This window comes from Crinia signifera, chromosome 6 (assembly GCF_055691185.1).
Source record: "Crinia signifera chromosome 6, ASM5569118v1, whole genome shotgun sequence".
In the NCBI taxonomy this organism is placed as follows: Eukaryota; Metazoa; Chordata; class Amphibia; order Anura; family Myobatrachidae; genus Crinia; species Crinia signifera.
Window position 1 is genome coordinate 47,219,501 of NC_139222.1, and position 21,498 is coordinate 47,240,998.

General features: G+C 42.0%; 1 protein-coding gene across 2 annotated transcripts in view; it reads right to left on the bottom strand.

Moving 5' to 3' along the window:
- Window positions 1–21,498, bottom strand: part of SERPING1 (serpin family G member 1) — a 132,513-nt gene that overhangs the window by 45,950 nt on the left and 65,065 nt on the right. For both annotated transcript variants that reach the window (XM_083146119.1, XM_083146120.1), the window contains one exon: window positions 8,858–8,997. In XM_083146119.1, coding sequence (XP_083002245.1) covers window positions 8,858–8,997 — 140 coding nt within the window. The remainder of the gene's footprint in view (window positions 1–8,857; window positions 8,998–21,498) is intronic.

Here is a 21,498-nt window from a genome sequence, read left to right on the forward strand (position 1 = left end):
CCAGCACTTCTCCTCAATTCCACCCACCCCTAAAAACTAATAACACACATCTGCTGCACATTGGGACAGTCACCTGGCCAGCACCCCCAGCATATGGTGGAGATGGTGGTGGACTTCAGTAGGAAACCAAATGCCATGCACCCACTCATAATATCTGACAGAGTAGTGTCGAGGGTCGACTCCTTCAAATTCCTAGGAACAAAGATTTCCTGCGACCTCAAATGGGGTCCCAACATCATCACAACTGTCAAGAAGGCTCAGGTTGTTCTTCCTGAGGCAACTCTGCTGCTCAACTTCTACACTGCCATAGTAGAGTCTGTCCTTTGCTCCTCGATCACAATCTGGTTCGGAGGAGCAAACGAGAATGACAGACGAAGGTTGCAAAGAGTGGTGAGGATGGCAGAAAAGATCATTGGGGCGGAGCTCCCCACTGTCCAAGAACTATACCTAGCCAGGGTCAATAAGCATGCAGGAAAGATCTTGGCGGACAAGCTACAACCTGGCCACAACCTGTTTGAACCCCTTCCGTCAGGCAGACGTTTTAGGTCCATCCCAGCAAAGACGACAAGAACTACAAAAGGCTTCTTCCCAATAGCTGTCCACCAACTAAACCATATTGAACATACCAAATACTGAATACTAACTCAAACTTTTCTAGATACATGTGAAATGTATGTGATGTATGTTTATGCCTCTCTTCCCTTTGTGTTCCCTGATTGATGCTGCACTGTTACCACAAAAAATTCCAAGCATACGCAAGTATACCTGGCCAATAAAAATGATTCTGATTCTGATATATCGCCTGCTGCACGAGACAGCCACCGACAGCCACCGGCAGCCCAGCACTGGGAACATTTACACTTCCCCACAAAAAGCACTTTTAGTTTTGAATTTCCCCACAGTGCTGGCAGTGCAGTGAATAAATTAGCTGACATCACTCAGCTTACACCCGTACCTCCGGCACAACACTGACCTTACTAATCTCTGTCATTAGAACAGTGTCAGTGTAAATAATCACACATCACCCCCCACCCCTCCATCCCCACCCCCATGTATAACATAAACACCACAAATTACACTTTACACAGAAGAATTTAAGTTTGCAAGCAGGAGTCGGCCATCTTGGTACACCCAAGTGAAGCCTCTGTCTGTACTCCCCCTGCTGGTGGCCACTGCGCATGTGCAACAAGTTGAAAAGCCCTATCTTTATAATGGGGCATGTTTCACTAAAAAAATAAAACTGTAACTGTCTGGTAAACCTTAACCCCAAAAGGCACTACACTGGGACAATATCTATCTGATAAAAAAAAAACCTTAAGTCTTAATTCTTCCTCTACCCTGAGTTATGCCTTCCCAAAAATCCCCTGATAGACCATCATTACAAACTATGTCAAATAGCCACTTCTGAAGTGGCAGAAAAAAACTGACAGTTGGAAGTTTAGATTGCTCCCAATTGCTAATTTTTTACTATTTTGCCCTGAAATTGGCATGCAGCACAGATTGACGATTCTACGCGTTCATGCCAAATTTCAGGTCAGTACGTCCAGTCACTTTTGAGGTGTAGCCCCTCAAACACCATGCCCCCATCTCAAAACTTCCCTATGGGAAAATTACGTTTGATCCATTCAGCCTTAATATAAGGGCACAACCGTGCTGTCACGGTTGAAGATTCAGATGGGGTCGTGTGATGCTCAAGGACTGGAGACGAGGCAGCAGCAGTAGGGTTAAAACGAGCGGGTTTAATAAATGATGTCATACAGGGACTCAAATACTTCTTTGAGAAAAGGGCAGGCAAAATATTAATAAATAGGGTACTTCTTTACTTTCACGGCGCCAGCATGGCGCCGCGCTACTTCCGGGTTACGCTCGCCACAAACTTAGTAAAATAAACGAAGTTAACGCCATGCCAACATGGATAGTTCATACCTCCACTATCCATGTTGGCATGGAGTTGATTTTAATTAGCGTGGCGAGCGTAGCGAGCCACCGAGCCCGCAGCGTGGGCGAGCGAAGCGCGCCCCGCAAGGGGACTCTGACGCGCGCCGCCATGCTGGCGCCGTGAAAGTAAAGAAGTACCATAAATAGCAATGAAGATGAATGTCCAGATAACAATGATGAGGAATATCCAGATTACAATGATGAGGAATGTCCAGATAACAATGATTAGGAATGTCCAGATAACAATGATGAGGAATGTCCAGAGAAAGAAGTGAAAAAGATGGCAACAACAATGGATCCGTTGACTGAAAGAATTATGGAGAATGACTGAGACCTGAAGATTCTGGAACTGTATTCCTGGGGGTTCCGGAGGCGGAACTGGAGTTAGGAATCCAGGAGGTAGCACCTAGGAGTTCCAGGAAGGAGCTGGCGTCCAGCGTGATTTAAATGAAGTAATGGGGTCTATGGCCAATACAAGCAAACGGACACAGCGGGAACAGCAAGGGCACAATGAGTCAGGAGCCTTCCAGGAAGTGCACAGCACAGAAGACTTATTGCACTGACACTGAGCTACCTAGGCAGATCCCCTATATGCATAGGGGGCGGCTGCCATTGGTTGTCACAGTGGAACAGGTGAGAATACCTGACCTGGCCCAATCCCCCGTTTGCCCATAAGCAAGATGGCGGCGCTGGTCTCCCAGCGTCTATAGCCTTAGAGCGGGACCACGCTGCAGACTCTCATGCTGACCTCCACACTGCCGAACCTCTGACTGCCGCCTTACCTGTCATGGAGACCGACAGGCACGGACGGGTGAGTACAGTACCCACCGTGCACTGCCGTGATGGCATGTGACAGTACCCCCCCCCCCTTTTTGGGTGACCTCAGGACGCTTGTGCTTCTTATGGGGATTCTTCAGGAAGAAGTGTTTAACAAGATTTGGAGCATGTAAATCGGCTTGGTCTACCCAAGAATTCTCCTCCGGCCCGAACCCAGCCCATTCCACCAGGAATTGATGCCGGGAGTTGCGATAACGAGAGTCTATGATTCGTTTGACTTCGAACTCTGCATCTTTCTCTGTATTGACTTTCGAAGGTCTGGGTACCCTCCTTTGGAAGATGCTTAACTTTAAAGGTTTAAGAAGAGACACGTGGAAGGAATTTGATATCTTCATGGAAGATGGAAGTTGCAATCTGTAAGCCACCAGATTGATGGGAAATGGCCCAATAAAGCATGGAGCAAATTCCATGGAAGGTACAGGAAGACGAAAATTGCGGGTGGACAGCCATACTCGATCCCCTACCTTTAAGGGCAGAGCCGCCTTTCTTTTCTTGTCAGCTGCACTCTTATATCTGACAGAAGCTTGAAGAAGAGCTTTTTGGACCTCAGCCCATATTTTTGCAAAACGATAAAGAGAAGAAGAAGCTGCGGGAACCGCTGTAGAAGGCAGACTTGTGAAGTCAGGGGACCGTGGATGCTTGCCGTAAACTGTAAAGAAAGGTGTGGTACCTAAAGAGGAATGGTAGGAGTTGTTGTGTGCGTATTCTACCCAAGGCAAAAGATCCTTTCATTCATCCTGAGAGGAGGACACGAAGAGTCAAATGATTGTCTCTAGATCTTGGTTAACACGTTCGGTTTGCCCATTAGTCTGAGGATGGAAGGCGGTGGAGAATTTCAGTTTGATTTGAACAGCATCACATAGAGCTCTCCAGAACTTGGCGACAAACTGCACACCCCGGTCGGATATCATTTCTTTAGGTAAACCATGAAGTTTGAAAATGGTCGATATGAAGAGTTGAGCTAGCACAGAGGCAGAAGGCAGGGATTTTAGGGGCACGAAGTGGGCCATCTTTGAAAATCGATCGACTATCACCCAGGTGACAGTATAACCGCCAGATGCAGGTAATTCGGATATAAAGTCCATCAAGAGATGAGTCCATGGTTCCGTTGGGATGGACAGTGGTAGCAGAGCTCTAGCCGGGGGAGTCGAGAAGTCTTGTGCTGAGCACACTTGACACACAATGACACGAAGTTTGTCACGTCCTGCAGAATAATCGGCCACCAATATGATCGCAGGAGAAATTGCAAAGTCTTTTGAATGCCGGAATGCCCAGCAAAACGGGAGGCGTGACCCCAAGTCAAAAGCTTCTTGCGTAAATTGGGTGGCGCAAAGGACTTGCCTGAAGGAGGTGTAGGATGAGGAGTGGCATGAGCGAAGACTACTGGATTCGGGATGCGCTGCTTTAAAGGTTCGGAGTCTGAACTGGCATCGAAGGAACGAGATAAAGCGTCAGCCTTGTTGTTTAAAACACCTGGACGATACTTGATTTGGAAGTTGAATCGTTAAAAAAACATGGCCCAGCGGGCTTGTCGAGAAGTAAGACACTGGACATGAAGTAAGAAAGAAATATTTTTGTCTGAAAAGACTGTAATCTGGTGACGAGCCCTCTCCAACAGGTACCGCCATTCTTCGAAGGCTAACTTAACTGCTAACAGCTCTTGTTCTCCAATGGGGTCGTTTTTCTCTGCCGGAAGAAATTTCTTGGAGAAATATGCACAAGGGTGAACCTCTGAATCTTCTCCTTTTTGCGAAAGAACTGCCCCTACCCCTTCTGAAAAGGCATCAACCTCCAGGATGAAGGGTCTGTCCACATCTGGCTGAAGAAGGATTGGAGTGGTTATGAAGGCCTGTTTTAACTGTTGAAAGGCCTCAGAGGCCTCGGGTGGCCATTGGGCGGGATTGGCCCCCTTTTGAGTGAGTGCAGTAAGAGGCGCTGCAATGGTAGAGAAATTTCGAATGAAGCGACTATAGGAGTTGGAGAAGCCAAGGAATCTTTGCACCCCTTTGAGGGTGTTAGGAGGCATCCAATCTTGAATAGCACGAACCTTCTCAGGATCCATCTCCAACCCGGTACTTGAAAGAATGTGACCCAGGAAGGGGACCGAAGAAACTTCAAAGAGGCACTTTTCAAGCTTGCAAAAAAGCTGATTCTGGCGAAGACGACGTAATACCTCACGGACGGTGTGCCGGTGAGTACTGAGGGTGGGAGAGAAGATGAGGATGTCATCCAATAAACAACAATAGATACATACAACATGTCCCGGAAGATGTTGTTCACGAATTGCTGGAAAACGGCTGGGGCATTGCATAGACCAAACGGCATGACGAGATATTCATAGTGGCCGTCTCGGGTATTGAAGGCCGTCTTCTATTCATCTCCCTGGCGGATACGGATCAGGTTGTATGCCCCCTTCAAGTCTAGTTTAGAGAAGACCGTAGCCCCTTTAACTTTATCGAACAGTTCGGTGATGAGGGTACTTGTGGCTCACTCAGAAGAACGGGTATGACTCGAGATAAACAGGAAGAAAAGCAGTCCTTACTCCAGGCCTTGATCTCCATAGTTACCCAGTCGACATGGGGGTTGTGCTTGGTAAGCCATGGCATTCCCAGAACTACAGCGTGAGAGGACTGAGGAAGGACCAAAAACTCTAACCTCTTGGTGCAGAGCTCCGACTTGAAGGTGTACTGGAACAGTCTGAGAGGTTATATGACGACTAGAGATGTGGCTACCGTCAACGGCTGTCAGGACCAGAGGCTGCTCTAAGGGCTGGAGGGGTATGGAGAGCTGTGCAGCGAGATCGGCCAAAATGAAGTTTCCAGCTGCGCCTGAGTCCAGCAGGGCCTGGATGGAAGTCTGTCCCTGAGGGGTACTCAGCGTAACAGAGATGGAAGAGTCTATGGTGGAGGGAGATGGCAATAACACTCCTAATCTAACCTCGTTAGATTAGGAGTGGACAAGAGACCAGGAGATGGGAGGATGAGGCGCAGTACTTACAAAGATTCTCTCGATGCTGTTGGTTCTTTCTGCGAGGGAAAGACAAGACCGATTTATTTGCATTGATTCTTCTGTGGCAGAAGCAGTAGGCGATCCACTTTTTACAGGAGGAGTAACTGCAGGAGTGAAGAGAGGTCAAAGGCGATCAGATCGAGCTCTCTCTAGTTGCCGCTCTTGAAGCCGCAGATCAACTTTGTTGCATAAGGAAATTAGGTCTGTTAGGGAGGTATATTGCAGGTGGTCAGTTCATCTTTGAGGCGACCGGCTAGGCCATTCCAGAAAGCAGAAACAAGGGCCTGTTCATTCCACCCTAACTCAGATGCTAGTGTCTGGAATTGCACAACATATTGACCCACTGATCTACTACCTTGACGAATTCTCAGAATCTCTGTAGCAGCAGCTGATACTCGACCTGGTTCATCAAATATTCGCCAGAAGGAGGTGATAAATTCATCATAATTATTCAAGAGAAACCCAATCCAGGGCTGGGCCAGTAAGGAGAGAGACGATGTAGGCTACTCGTGCTTTGGCAGTTGGGAAGTTGGACGATTGGAGAGTAAAGTGCACATCGCACTGATTCAGGAACCCGCAACATCCTTTAGGAGACCCATTATATTTGCTGGGAGTTGGCAGATGCAGGTGAGAAGGAATAATAGACCCGGCTGGTGGGGTAGAAGGAGAGCCTCCCGAAGGCGCTTGTGATATTGCTGCAGCAACTGGAGCATCAGCTGGTGGGGGTGTCAGTGTTTGTAGGAATTGTGCCACTTGCCGCTGTGAGGACTCCAACTCTTCTAGATGACCCATGATGCCTTGCAATACACCTGCCAAGGATCCCTGATTTTCACCCGACTCCATCGGGTTAGTGCAAACTGTCACGGTTGAAGATTCAGATGGGGTCGTGTGATGCTCAGGGACTGGAGACGAGGCAGCAGCAGTAGTGTTAAAATGAGCGGGTTTAATAAATGATGTCATACAGGGACTCAAATACTTCTTTGAGAAAAGGGCAGGCAAAATAATAATAAATAGCAATGATAATGAATGTCCAGATATCAATGATGAGGAATATCCAGATTACAATGATGAGGAATGTCCAGATTACAATGATGAGGAATTTCCAGATTACAATGATGAGGAATGTCCAGATTACAATGATGAGGAATGTCCAGATAACAATGATGAGGAATGTCCAGAGAAAGAAGTGAAAAAGATGGCAACAACAATGGATCCGGTGACTGAAAGAATTATTGAGAATGACTGAGACCTGAAAATTCTGGAACTGTATTCCTTGGGGTTCCGGAGGCTGAACTGGAGTTAGGAATCCAGGAGGTAGCAAGGGCACAATGATTCAGGAGCCTTCCAGGAAGTGCACGGCACAGAAGACTTTTTGCACTGACACTAAGCTACTGTACCTAGGCAGATCTTCTTTATGCATAGAGGGCGGCTGCCATTGGCTGTCACAGTGGAACAGGTGAGAATACCTGAACTGGCCCAATCCCCCGTTTGCCTTTAAGCAAGATGGCGGCACTGGTCTCCCGGTGTCTATAGCCTTAGAGCGGGACCACGCTGCAGACTCCCATGCTGACCTCCACACTGCCGGACCTCTGCCTGCCGCCTCACCATGGAGACCGACACACGCCAGTCGGCGGCAGGCACGGACAGGTGAGTACAGTACCCGCCATGCACCAGCGCGACGGCGTGTGACACGTGCCCTTATAATATATAGTAAAGCGCAACGGAATCTGCTGCACTGTATAAGAAACTGTAAATAAATATAAATAAGTGGTTGGACCAGGTGTAAAAATATAATTTGGGCTCCCTCTTCTCCACTCCATTCCTAGTTCACAATATGCCACACAGCAGAGGGTAACAGGGGTAAACAGAGGGTGACAGTGTAAAGCAGAGGGCAATTCATCTCACATTGCGCAAAATGGTCTGCAGAGGCGCTGGGGGCTCAGGGGATAACTCATTGCTGGTCTGGGCAATGCATTTGGTGCATCAATGGTAGTTCAGTCTCTGATCCTAATTCTTAAGGTGGGCATACACAGGCAAATAAAATGCCTTTTCGACTGACATACATTTTATCTTACACTGCATATATAACAGGCATCCACAGTGAGATCTCCGTTGTCTGCAATATCCACTCCCTGAGGAGGAAACATTTCCCTGTTCCTTCATCTGTAAAGGAACTGGAGGAATGTCCGTTGGTTGGCCACGGCAAAGCATACACAGCTGACATGACATTTTCAAAATATCAAATCAGAGGGGCATGCTGGATGATCCTGCATTAATTAACTGATTAGTCAACTGCATACACGCCGTAATTATATAACAATTCCGCTGATATCAGAGGGGTTGTACAGAGTGGTTGTAGCATATATGCCTCGCATTAAATTTTATTTGCGGTATGATTAAGTGGGAGGCCACTGAAAATCATTTGACACTCTTGGCTGCCCCAAAATATAGGTACATTTCCTGGAGCTGACATCCCCTCATACCCCACCCAGAGCATCTCGCTGTACCAGCCGCAACATTACTTGAAAGTGAGCCATCTGGGGAGGCCGAAGACACGATTAAGTGCAAATTGCTTCATCGGCCTCCCTGGACAACCCACTTTACAATTCCGGTAATATAGACATTGAATAGCAGGGAATAGGGCCTTGATGATGGTATTGAACATTCATGCACCTGCAATGCTGACTCATGAAAAGGCCACACCTCCTGTTGTACCAACCAGACTGCCCCATGCGGGAGTCATGGGTCAGCCAGTTAGTAAGTTAGTAAGTTTTCAGTAAAATAGACACAATTGTTGCTAAAACATTTCATTTTAGATACAACCGTCTTTGACAGGTTTGCAATGGTCAAACATATGGCGTGGTCTAATACTATTCGAGTTTTTTGGAGGTGCGGGATGCTGACCGAACTCAGACTTTTTTTTAAAGCAGAATGTTTTTGCCTTATAAATAATGGCCACTTAACAAAAAAGGCCATGCTCGGCCGGTATCCGACACCTCAGGCCTACTCGACATTGTTACATCCTGCCAATGTTTGGATCTATAGGTGAATGTAAAAGTACATTGTTACATACTTGGGCTTCCAAATATGAATCTTTAGTGCTTTGCAGGGGATACTTGTGAGCATTCATCATCTTTACATTAACTGGACCTGAGCCTGAGTGAAACTTCTCTGTCCTTGTATGTTTTTGATCGAAACGAGATTTCCATTTTCCTGTGAAAATATATTGTGGTAAAAGAAAAAAATTAATTTAATGACAAACAATATAATCTGTATCCATATTTAGTTACATATGCTGTTAAGCTGGGCATACACTAGGCAACTTCTCCCCTTGGAGAAGTGGCCCGCAATCCACCCCTGAGCCACCCGGGAAGGTCTTTTTTCATGTGAAATATCACATGTGATCCCAGCCAAGCCTTCCTGGCTTGAAAGCAATCTAGCAGACCACTTCATTTAAGTTTGCGGTCAGGCTTATTAGCCGCTTCCCATCATAGGAGCCCATGTTAAACTCATAACATGGGCGCCTATGAAATGCAAACATCCTATCAGACACAAAGCTCCTCCCGAAATCGGTCCTGATTGGCTCAGGGGAGTCCCATTGACTGACGTCAGTGGGATTCCCCTCAGTATCATGGAGGAGCTGCATGTGTAAACACATAACAATACGAGTAAACCAGATCCAGCAGACTGAGGAGCCGCGTATGTGTTTACACATGCAGCTCCTCCATGATGCCTACTTTGGACTCAAGAGGACTGATCTACTCCAGAACTAAACTTTACATGCACGATTTGGTGTGATTTTTTTTTTTAGGTTAATAAAAAATTTGTCCCATGTTATTTTTTAAACACAGCCTGTAACATAGATATAGGTTTGGAAAAACTGTGGCAACAAACGTGCGCAATTAGACACAACGTGCAGCTAGTGTTACCACCTTAGGGTATAACATCCACAAATACCCAAAATGACAAAGCAGTTTGAAAGAGAGAATTAAGTGACCCAGGGGCCACTTCGTAGCGCTAGTCGTGCCAGATCTCCAACTCCCAATAAGGTGATATGTGATTCCCCAATGGGTATAAATTCAACAATATGAAAAACAATATTTATATAGATCTATCAGCAATGTTTATATAAATCCGTAGTTTAATCAATTATTTATTTAACTGGGCAGAAATCGCTGCTTCCTTAATAGGGAGTGTCGATCCCTTAGAGTGTACAAGATATAGAGAATAAGTGGCAGACACTAAAAATAGCGTCTGTCACTTTAAGAAGCGCTGATCTGCTCAGTAATAAATGACCAAGTTTTTAGCAAAAAATATAAAGCATTTTATTAAAACAACAAAACATGACAATTTATAATCCCCCCCATACAATTCATGTGCACAATATGACAGACAGACAAGACAAACAACAATAAACATATAATAAAAGCTTGGTTAGCTGGGATTGCCGTTTGATTCAGTCACTTATATTTGTGGTAATAAATGAGGCTTTATGAAAAATAGCTATGAGGCTTTATAAGGTGTTTTTTATAGTTACCGGTCCTGTACACTTGATTCCATTAGATAGCGCTATTGTAAAAGTAAGTGGAACTCAGGTCAGTCTCTCCAAGAATTACCAGAGATAAACTCCGGACTAGCTGCAGTGGGGACCTTCTCCTGCTGGACCAGCCAGCTAGGTGAACAATTTGTAATCCACGTATGATGCGCTCTTTACAGGAAATGTGCAGGAACAGCGGTGAATAGGGCCCAAAAACGCGTTTCTCCGCCTGTCACTGGAATCGGCGGCTTCCTCAGTCTGAGCCCATAGATGTAGAACAAGCATTTTTATAGCGGCGATATTCGCGCCCTTCCTTTTACCCGCACTTCCGGGTTGCGCTCCAAGCCTCACTATCATTTGCATGTATTTATAGGCTCCCGCGGCCATTTTGTCTATTGCGCTTCAAGCCTCACTTGTGCTCCGGGATCATCGCAATTATTAGCCCACAAATACCAGCCTCATTTGTATATCTGAAAAACGGATTATATTCTTTTGTAACTATATTCATAGTCCTTATGCCCATCGAAAATCCACCATGCCTCAATCTCATGCTGATTTTTTGCCTCTTTATTTGATTTGTTGTATATGTACCACAGCAGCTATCATATCAATATAGCAGCCGGCAATCCTTAAAGGGACATACTCACATAAAACATAAAGACACAAAAATAACAACAGCAACTAAATCCCTCAAAATGAATCAATAAATGATACCTAAATATTTAATAATTAATAATTAATAATAATCATTACTAAAGTACTCAAAATTAATAGACATAAAAAATGGTCATAGAAATTAATTAATAATAGTTGACATATTCTGGGGAACTCTTCAGTTTTAACAGTGATGTTTTCATAAATATTAGGATGGAGTTATAACCGTCCATGGGAATATGGATATATTGGGCAGCATGCATGGAATCATACAATAACATAAAAATATACATATCTCTATACATGTTTTAAATAATAATAGTCACTTGAATAACTAATTTAATCAAATGATTAACCCCTGTGACAAGACTGTGACCCCCCCCCCCCCTTACCCCCCAAAAAGGACCTTTTAATATACTATCTTATCCCACAATATCCCTTATTTAAATATTAAATAATATAATAAAATATTTAGGGTAATTAGTTACCCTGTTATCTTTAATAAATCCATAAACTAACCAACCTCCCCCCACAATTATTTAAATTAGTACATTTAAACCCCTTAAACCTAGACAAATAAGCAATTCCATTGTGCCAACCCCACATATCATGGATATTAACTGTCACCTAATACATGAGAAAGTAGGTCCCACCCCAACCCTAACCACCCCCCTTAACAGGATACATTCTAATTTTTTGTTATTAATGACATAACACCATCAATACAAATTTAGATACCGTTCAGCTCTATTGTGTCATTTAATCCCAATGGACTCAGGGTTTTTAAACAAAAAATCCAGTAGGCCTCCCTCCTACACAGTTGGACGTATCTATCCCCACCCCGCGGTGTACTCATCACATGTTCAATCCCTATCATATGAACCCCCTTCATACTTCCCCTTTGGCAACCGGCCATGTGTCTATAAAGGCTATTATTCCTGCTCATTTTTGTAATGTTTCTTTTATGCTCCATATACCTAATGTGGAGATTTCTAATAGTGCGGCCTACATATTGCAGGCCGCACCCACAAGTCAAGAGATAGATTATGTATTTAGTCCTACAATTAATAAAGGTTTTAATTGGGAAGGTTTCGCCGGAGACATAAGATGAGAAGCTGGTATACTTTTTCTCGAAAGTTAAGCAGGAACTACATGAACCCCCCACCCCCCCCTCCCCACATCTATGGTAGCCCTCTGGTTTGGGCGGGAGCCAGGTAGCTCCTACCTTATCTCGTTTATCTTTTTTCTTGAAAAAACTCGGCGCTAATCTCTCTTTTAAATTACGTGCTCTCCTAAAGACTATTGTATTATCAAAATCAATTTCTTTGGTCAGAATTTCGTCTGACTTTAACAAGTACAAATTCTTTTTAAGTATCTTTTTAATCTCTAGTGCTTTCGTATTATATTGTGTTACAAACACCGCCTTCCTGTCCCTACGGCTCTTCTGTTTCCCTTCTCTGGTCTCCTGTGTTCCCACATCTAAGCCTAGCAATTTATCCCTATCCATCTTCTCCACTGACTCCATGGATTCCTGCAATAATTTGGGGGGGTAGCCCTGCTCAAGGAACGACTGACGAATGTTTTCACTTTGTCTTTTGAATGCTCCATTTGTTGAGCAATTACGCTTTATCCGCATGAATTGACTCTTGGGGATATTAGATTTCCACTTTTTATAGTGGTTACTCTGATAATTTAGGTACCTATTTTGGTCCACACTTTTGATATAAGTCTCAGTTTGCACTTTGTCACCTTCTATCGTGAGGGCGATATCCAGGAAATTGACACTGCTTTGATGAAAAGTACTAGTGAATTTTAGTCCGTAGCTGTTATTATTAAGACTATTTGTGAATTGTGTAACAGAATCAAAATCCCCATCCCAAACAAAAAACAAATCGTCTATATACCTGCCATAAAGGACCAAGTTCGCCCCAAGCTCCGCCCCCCATATATGATGTTCCTCAAATTGTCCCATGAATAAATTCGCGAAGCTAGGGGCGAACCTGGTCCCCATAGCTGTGCCCATAAGCTGTAAATAATAATGTGAATCAAAAATAAAATAATTGTGCGTCAAAATAAATCTAATGGATTGTGTTATAAAATCCACCAGGTCGTCCGAGACCGCAGGATCTCTTGACAGATAGTATTCGACGGCTTTAATGCCCAATTCATGATCTATGTTCGAATAGAGCGCCTCAACATCGCTGGTTATGAAATAATAGCTGTCCTTCCATTGTAGGTCTTTAATCATTTTTAAAAAATGAGTTGTATCCTTGATGTATGATTGCAACTCTTGGACATACTTTTGTAGATAGCTATCCACAAAAAATGAGAGGTTATTTGTCATAGAGCCTATTCCTGCGATAATCGGACGACCTGGTGGATTCACCAGTGTTTTATGGATTTTGGGGAGAAAGTAATACGTGGGTGTGATTGGGTATGGAACAAAGAGAAAACCATATGTTTCCCTGGATATCGCCCCCACTGATAGGCCATCATCAAGAAGATGGCTCAATTCATGCAAATAAAGCTTAGTCGGATCACTGGAAAGTTTAGTATAATATTTAACATCAGTTAATTGCCTATAGGCCTCCTTCAAATATTCGTCAGTCCCCATCAGCACGACCCCCCCCCCTTATCCGCCTGTTTTATAGTGACACTAGGGTCATCTATTATTAGTTTTAGAGCTAATCTTTCTTTTCTAGATAAATTATCTTTCAATGGAGTTTTGTCAGATTTGGCACAAAGTTCCCTAAATTGCTCCATTGTGACTTTATAGAAGCTCTCCACAAAGGGGCCTCTGAATTGTAGGGGATAAAATTCAGATTTTTTCTTGAAGATCTTTTTATCAGGGGATCTTTCTTTTATATCAAAAACTGGAATAGTTGAATTACCCTGTCCATTTTCTATCAACAGGGAGTCCAGAATGTTGACCATTACTTGGTCTTCCTGTCCTAATTGTACATCATTAACATTCACACATGAACCTTTTTGGTTATTTTTGAGCACAAAGTATCTTTTTTGGCTTAAGTTTCTCACAAAACGGTTCAGGTCTACAAAAAGCTCAAATAAATTGGGCTTATTGGCCGGAGCGAAATTTAACCCCCTCTCTAGTAAACTAATTTCCTCCTCATTTAGGATTTTCTTAGAGAGGTTAAATATCCCCTTTCCTTTTACCTTCTTTTTAAGGAGCTTTCTGGAAAGTTTCCATCCTCCCCGTTTGCCCCTAGTTCTTCGTCTCTTAGTCTTTTGTTTGACCGGGTTGGGTTCTCTTGTTGGTATCTTAGGTAATTCGTCCTGGGGGGTTCCCCTAAAAAAACCCTTTCTCCATAATTGGGGGAAGTTGTTTGGCCACTCCCTAATCTTTCATTTCTATATCCTGAACCTTCCTTATTGAAATAGGGTTTTTTATTTTGTTTGAAACCCTGCCTTGGGCCTTCAGGTGTCCCATATCCCTCAAGTGGTGCAAAACGGTTATGGGTATCTATTTGATATCTCTCCTCTTTTTGTTGTTCTCTCCGTTGGGACCGAGGATATACAAATTGTCTCCCCCTTTGTTCTAAATTATTCCCGTAAGGACGGTAGTTGGTGTTATCCCTTTGATAGTATTTTTTATCATGGTTATTTTCCCAATTCCTTCCTGTTCTATTCCTGTTATAGGTATGAACTGTCCCCGTTGCATAATCAGATCTATCCCTATCTAGTTTAGTGTTTTTTCTCTGTATAAGGGTTTTTTCAAACTCCTCTACATTTTTATTTACCTGTTGGTCCCTTTTGGGGAAATCCAAGTCTCCTGCATGTATTTTGAGTTTCTCATGTACTTTCTCAATTTCCTGTTGGATATCCTTGACCTTGTCCTCTCTATATCTAACTAGTAACCTCATTAAGTTTTTAGAACAATTGTCCAAGATCCCCTCCCACTCCTCTGAAAACTTTTTATCCTCTTTAAAGGTTGATGTTTTTAAAATCCTCAAACCCCTTGGGATCAGGTTCTGGTCCAGATATTTCTGCAGTAGCACCTGGTCCCACCAGTGCCTAGTCTCGTCCATACAAAGATTTTCTAGTTTATTGAACAGGCCATGCATGCTATCCACATTCTCAACAGGCTGTATTTGTTGCATTTTTATTGGATCTTTTAGGTACATGGTTCTTCTTTCCAATCTCTCACTTATACATTTCAAATTTGACATGATTGGGATTCACAGATGTAGCTCGACTCTGCTGCTACTTTAAGACACAAAAGTATACAACCAGAAAGAATTAAGTGACCCAGGGGCCACTTCGTAGCGCTAGTCGTGCCAGATCTCCAACTCCCAATAAGGTGATATGTGATTCCCCAATGGGTATAAATTCAACAATATGAAAAACAATATTTATATAGATCTATCAGCAATGTTTATATAAATCCGTAGTTTAATCAATTATTTATTTAACTGGGCAGAAATCGCTGCTTCCTTAATAGGGAGTGTCGATCCCTTAGAGTGTACAAGATATAGAGAATAAGTGGCAGACACTAAAAATAGCGTCTGTCACTTTAAGAAGCGCTGATCTGCTCAGTAATAAATGACCAAGTTTTTAGCAAAAAATATAAAGCATTTTATTAAAACAACATAACATGACAATTTATAATCCCCCCCATACAATTCATGTGCACAATATGACAGACAGACAAGACAAACAACAATAAACATATAATAAAAGCTTGGTTAGCTGGGATTGCCGTTTGATTCAGTCACTTATATTTGTGGTAATAAATGAGGCTTTGTGAAAAATAGCTATGAGGCTTTATAAGGTGTTTTTTATAGTTACCGGTCCTGTACACTTGATTCCATTAGATAGCGCTATTGTAAAAGTAAGTGGAACTCAGGTCAGTCTCTCCAAGAATTACCAGAGATAAACTCCGGACTAGCTGCAGTGGGGACCTTCTCCTGCTGGACCAGCCAGCTAGGTGAACAATTTGTAATCCACGTATGATGCGCTCTTTACAGGAAATGTGCAGGAACAGCGGTGAATAGGGCCCAAAAACGCGTTTCTCCGCCTGTCACTGGAATCGGCGGCTTCCTCAGTCTGAGCCCATAGATGTAGAACAAGCATTTTTATAGCGGCGATATTCGCGCCCTTCCTTTTACCCGCACTTCCGGGTTGCGCTCCAAGCCTCACTATCATTTGCATGTATTTATAGGCTCCCGCGGCCATTTTGTCTATTGCGCTTCAAGCCTCACTTGTGCTCCGGGATCATCGCAATTATTAGCCCACAAATACCAGCCTCATTTGTATATCTGAAAAACGGATTATATTCTTTTGTAACTATATTCATAGTCCTTATGCCCATCGAAAATCCACCATGCCTCAATCTCATGCTGATTTTTTGCCTCTTTATTTGATTTGTTGTATATGTACCACAGCAGCTATCATATCAATATAGCAGCCGGCAATCCTTAAAGGGACATACTCACATAAAACATAAAGACACAAAAATAACAACAGCAACTAAATCCCTCAAAATGAATCAATAAATGATACCTAAATATTTAATAATTAATAATTAATAATAATCATTACTAAAGTACTCAAAATTAATAGACATAAAAAATGGTCATAGAAATTAATTAATAATAGTTGACATATTCTGGGGAACTCTTCAGTTTTAACAGTGATGTTTTCATAAATATTAGGATGGAGTTATAACCGTCCATGGGAATATGGATATATTGGGCAGCATGCATGGAATCATACAATAACATAAAAATATACATATCTCTATACATGTTTTAAATAATAATAGTCACTTGAATAACTAATTTAATCAAATGATTAACCCCTGTGACAAGACTGTGACCCCCCCCCTTACCCCCCAAAAAGGACCTTTTAATATACTATCTTATCCCACAATATCCCTTATTTAAATATTAAATAATATAATAAAATATTTAGGGTAATTAGTTACCCTGTTATCTTTAATAAATCCATAAACTAACCAACCTCCCCCCACAATTATTTAAATTAGTACATTTAAACCCCTTAAACCTAGACAAATAAGCAATTCCATTGTGCCAACCCCACATATCATGGATATTAACTGTCACCTAATACATGAGAAAGTAGGTCCCACCCCAACCCTAACCACCCCCCTTAACAGGATACATTCTAATTTTTTGTTATTAATGACATAACACCATCAATACAAATTTAGATACCGTTCAGCTCTATTGTGTCATTTAATCCCAATGGACTCAGGGTTTTTAAACAAAAAATCCAGTAGGCCTCCCTCCTACACAGTTGGACGTATCTATCCCCACCCCGCGGTGTACTCATCACATGTTCAATCCCTATCATATGAACCCCCTTCATACTTCCCCTTTGGCAACCGGCCATGTGTCTATAAAGGCTATTATTCCTGCTCATTTTTGTAATGTTTCTTTTATGCTCCATATACCTAATGTGGAGATTTCTAATAGTGCGGCCTACATATTGCAGGCCGCACCCACAAGTCAAGAGATAGATTATGTATTTAGTCCTACAATTAATAAAGGTTTTAATTGGGAAGGTTTCGCCGGAGACATAAGATGAGAAGCTGGTATACTTTTTCTCGAAAGTTAAGCAGGAACTACATGAACCCCCCACCCCCCCCTCCCCACATCTATGGTAGCCCTCTGGTTTGGGCGGGAGCCAGGTAGCTCCTACCTTATCTTGTTTATCTTTTTTCTTGAAAAAACTATACCTATTTAAATAATTGTGGGGGGAGGTTGGTTAGTTTATGGATTTATTAAAGATAACAGGGTAACTAATTACCCTAAATATTTTATTATATTATTTAATATTTAAATAAGGGATATTGTGGGATAAGATAGTATATTAAAAGGTCCTTTTTGGGGGGTAAGGGGGGGGGGGGGGTCACAGTCTTGTCACAGGGGTTAATCATTTGATTAAATTAGTTATTCAAGTGACTATTATTATTTAAAACATGTATAGAGATATGTATATTTTTATGTTATTGTATGATTCCATGCATGCTGCCCAATATATCCATATTCCCATGGACGGTTATAACTCCATCCTAATATTTATGAAAACATCACTGTTAAAACTGAAGAGTTCCCCAGAATATGTCAACTATTATTAATTAATTTCTATGACCATTTTTTATGTCTATTAATTTTGAGTACTTTAGTAATGATTATTATTAATTATTAATTATTAAATATTTAGGTATCATTTATTGATTCATTTTGAGGGATTTAGTTGCTGTTGTTATTTTTGTGTCTTTATGTTTTATGTGAGTATGTCCCTTTAAGGATTGCCGGCTGCTATATTGATATGATAGCTGCTGTGGTACATATACAACAAATCAAATAAAGAGGCAAAAAATCAGCATGAGATTGAGGCATGGTGGATTTTCGATGGGCATAAGGACTATGAATATAGTTACAAAAGAATATAATCCGTTTTTCAGATATACAAATGAGGCTGGTATTTGTGGGCTAATAATTGCGATGATCCCGGAGCACAAGTGAGGCTTGAAGCGCAATAGACAAAATGGCCGCGGGAGCCTATAAATACATGCAAATGATAGTGAGGCTTGGAGCGCAACCCGGAAGTGCGGGTAAAAGGAAGGGCGCGAATATCGCCGCTATAAAAATGCTTGTTCTACATCTATGGGCTCAGACTGAGGAAGCCGCCGATTCCAGTGACAGGCGGAGAAACGCGTTTTTGGGCCCTATTCACCGCTGTTCCTGCACATTTCCTGTAAAGAGCGCATCATACGTGGATTACAAATTGTTCACCTAGCTGGCTGGTCCAGCAGGAGAAGGTCCCCACTGCAGCTAGTCTGGAGTTTATCTCTGGTAATTCTTGGAGAGACTGACCTGAGTTCCACTTACTTTTACAATAGCGCTATCTAATGGAATCAAGTGTACAGGACCGGTAACTATAAAAAACCCTTATAAAGCCTCATAGCTATTTTTCATAAAGCCTCATTTATTACCACAAATATAAGTGACTGAATCAAACGGCAATCCCAGCTAACCAAGCTTTTATTATATGTTTATTGTTGTTTGTCTTGTCTGTCTGTCATATTGTGCACATGAATTGTATGGGGGGGATTATAAATTGTCATGTTTTGTTGTTTTAATAAAATGCTTTATATTTTTTGCTAAAAACTTGGTCATTTATTACTGAGCAGATCAGCGCTTCTTAAAGTGACAGACGCTATTTTTAGTGTCTGCCACTTATTCTCTATATCTTGTACACTCTAAGGGATCGACACTCCCTATTAAGGAAGCAGCGATTTCTGCCCAGTTAAATAAATAATTGATTAAACTACGGATTTATATAAACATTGCTGATAGATCTATATAAATATTGTTTTTCATATTGTTGAATTTATACCCATTGGGGAATCACATATCACCTTATTGGGAGTTGGAGATCTGGCACGACTAGCGCTACGAAGTGGCCCCTGGGTCACTTAATTCTTTCTGGTTGTATACTTTTGTGTCTTAAAGTAGCAGCAGAGTCGAGCTACATCTGTGAATCCCAATCATGTCAAATTTGAAATGTATAAGTGAGAGATTGGAAAGAAGAACCATGTACCTAAAAGATCCAATAAAAATGCAACAAATACAGCCTGTTGAGAATGTGGATAGCATGCATGGCCTGTTCAATAAACTAGAAAATCTTTGTATGGACGAGACTAGGCACTGGTGGGACCAGGTGCTACTGCAGAAATATCTGGACCAGAACCTGATCCCAAGGGGTTTGAGGATTTTAAAAACATCAACCTTTAAAGAGGATAAAAAGTTTTCAGAGGAGTGGGAGGGGATCTTGGACAATTGTTCTAAAAACTTAATGAGGTTACTAGTTAGATATAGAGAGGACAAGGTCAAGGATATCCAACAGGAAATTGAGAAAGTACATGAGAAACTCAAAATACATGCAGGAGACTTGGATTTCCCCAAAAGGGACCAACAGGTAAATAAAAATGTAGAGGAGTTTGAAAAAACCCTTATACAGAGAAAAAACACTAAACTAGATAGGGATAGATCTGATTATGCAACGGGGACAGTTCATACCTATAACAGGAATAGAACAGGAAGGAATTGGGAAAATAACCATGATAAAAAATACTATCAAAGGGATAACACCAACTACCGTCCTTACGGGAATAATTTAGAACAAAGGGGGAGACAATTTGTATATCCTCTGTCCCAACGGAGAGAACAACAAAAAGAGGAGAGATATCAAATAGATACCCATAACCGTTTTGCACCACTTGAGGGATATGGGACACCTGAAGGCCCAAGGCAGGGTTTCAAACAAAATAAAAAACCCTATTTCAATAAGGAAGGTTCAGGATATAGAAATGAAAGATTAGGGAGTGGCCAAACAACTTCCCCAATTATGGAGAAAGGTTTTTTTAGGGGAACCCCCCAGGACGAATTACCTAAGATACCAACAAGAGAACCCAACCCGGTCAAACAAAAGACTAAGAGACGAAGAACTAGGGGCAAACGGGGAGGATGGAAACTTTCCAGAAAGCTCCTTAAAAAGAAGGTAAAAGGAAAGGGGATATTTAACCTCTCTAAGAAAATCCTAAATGAGGAGGAAATTAGTTTACTAGAGAGGGGGTTAAATTTCGCTCCGGCCAATAAGCCCAATTTATTTGAGCTTTTTGTAGACCTGAACCGTTTTGTGAGAAACTTAAGCCAAAAAAGATACTTTGTGCTCAAAAATAACCAAAAAGGTTCATGTGTGAATGTTAATGATGTACAATTAGGACAGGAAGACCAAGTAATGGTCAACATTCTGGACTCCCTGTTGATAGAAAATGGACAGGGTAATTCAACTATTCCAGTTTTTGATATAAAAGAAAGATCCCCTGATAAAAAGATCTTCAAGAAAAAATCAGAATTTTATCCCCTACAATTCAGAGGCCCCTTTGTGGAGAGCTTCTATAAAGTCACAATGGAGCAATTTAGGGAACTTTGTGCCAAATCTGACAAAACTCCATTGAAAGATAATTTATCTAGAAAAGAAAGATTAGCTCTAAAACTAATAATAGATGACCCTAGTGTCACTATAAAACAGGCGGATAAGGGGGGGGGGGTCGTGCTGATGGGGACTGACGAATATTTGAAGGAGGCCTATAGGCAATTAACTGATGTTAAATATTATACTAAACTTTCCAGTGATCCGACTAAGCTTTATTTGCATGAATTGAGCCATCTTCTTGATGATGGCCTATCAGTGGGGGCGATATCCAGGGAAACATATGGTTTTCTCTTTGTTCCATACCCAATCACACCCACGTATTACTTTCTCCCCAAAATCCATAAAACACTGGTGAATCCACCAGGTCGTCCGATTATCGCAGGAATAGGCTCTATGACAAATAACCTCTTCATTTTTTGTGGATAGCTATCTACAAAAGTATGTCCAAGAGTTGCAATCATACATCAAGGATACAACTCATTTTTTAAAAATGATTAAAGACCTACAATGGAAGGACAGCTATTATTTCATAACCA